At 54.5% G+C, this 1,128-nt stretch overlaps 1 protein-coding gene across 1 annotated transcript in view; it reads left to right on the top strand.

Annotated features, from left to right (window-relative positions):
• The window catches only part of SH3BP2 (SH3 domain binding protein 2), a 27,374-nt gene that overhangs the window by 21,611 nt on the left and 4,635 nt on the right, over window positions 1–1,128 (top strand). The window contains exon 10 of the mRNA XM_045289467.1: window positions 56–111. Within this exon, the coding sequence (XP_045145402.1) occupies window positions 56–111 (56 nt within the window). The remainder of the gene's footprint in view (window positions 1–55; window positions 112–1,128) is intronic.

The raw sequence follows: 1,128 nt of genomic DNA, 5'->3' as shown, positions 1-1,128 counted from the left end.
GAGAGGGACGGAGCCTCCTCGGATCTGGACCCTGACGCTCTCAACCTCTCCCCAGGTGCCACTGCCCAACTCGGTCTTCATCAACACCACGGAGTCCTTCGAGGTGGAAAGGTCAGTGAAAATCCCTTCTCTCCCCTAAGCCTTGTTTGGGACGCAGATGGGGCACCAAGTCACCTTCTGTCTTCCTATGTCTCCACCCGCTCCGTCGCCTCGGTGCTGGGCAGCTGCTGGCATAAGTTGCCAGCGCCAAGGACAGCAAGAATCCCAGTGCCTAGTCAGAGCCATGCAAGACTTGCCCAGTCTGCGCCGCAGCCTGTGCTCCGGGAAGGGCCAGAGGGGGGACTCAACAGGGCTAGCGTTTGACACAGCAGTGCCACGCCTCGGGTGTCCCCCAGGAGACTCAGAAATGGGGTCTCCAGCAGCTACACATACACCGGCGGTCACTGCATCACTGGTCACAAGAGCCAAAGGTGTGACCAACCCCTGTGTCCACCAGCAGTGGGACAGGTCATCTGAAAGTGGCCTTGACATGGCTTCTGCAGCTAGATGCCATTTGTGATCGGTGGCAACCATATTGCCAGAGCAGGGCTTTTTCTAGGGTGTGATCTACCACTTGCTGCCAGTTCACTGTACTGTGGTGGCTGGTGTGTTGCTGCAACACTAGAAGCTCTGCTACTGGCATTTCAAACACCAGCAGTGCCACTCATGGTGGACCGGTTTCCGTGGAGGGTAAGATAGACAACTTGGGAAGCACAGTGGCCACTGGGCACGTGAGGAAGAGCAGCAGCACGTTGTCTGATGGAGCGCTGGAAGATGAGCCCCTCATCTCGGCAGGCACTCAAAATATGACTTGGGGAAGAGCTTCCTCCTTGTGTGAGTCCGGGTAGACCAGAGAAACAAATCCAGGGAGACTCGGATGTGTATAGAAAAGAGTTTTATAGACAAGAGCAATTAAATATTGAGAAAACATCCCAACCCAGTCCAGATCAAGTCCATAAGTCCGATATTAGCCCATATGTTTGATACCAAACTATAAAGTCCTCTTCAGACTCACACAGCACATGCAGTGATGCCGAATGCAGGAAGATCACAGGCCAGTGGGTGGGAAGTCTTGTGGATCCAGTGGCG

The sequence above is a fragment of the Echinops telfairi genome, unplaced genomic scaffold (genome assembly GCF_000313985.2).
Source record: "Echinops telfairi isolate 266 unplaced genomic scaffold, ASM31398v2 ScPeMD7_28;HRSCAF=97, whole genome shotgun sequence".
NCBI classification, from domain to species: Eukaryota; Metazoa; Chordata; class Mammalia; order Afrosoricida; family Tenrecidae; genus Echinops; species Echinops telfairi.
The sequence above is the reverse complement of the archived record's forward strand: the minus strand, read 5'-3'. Positions and strand labels throughout refer to the sequence as shown.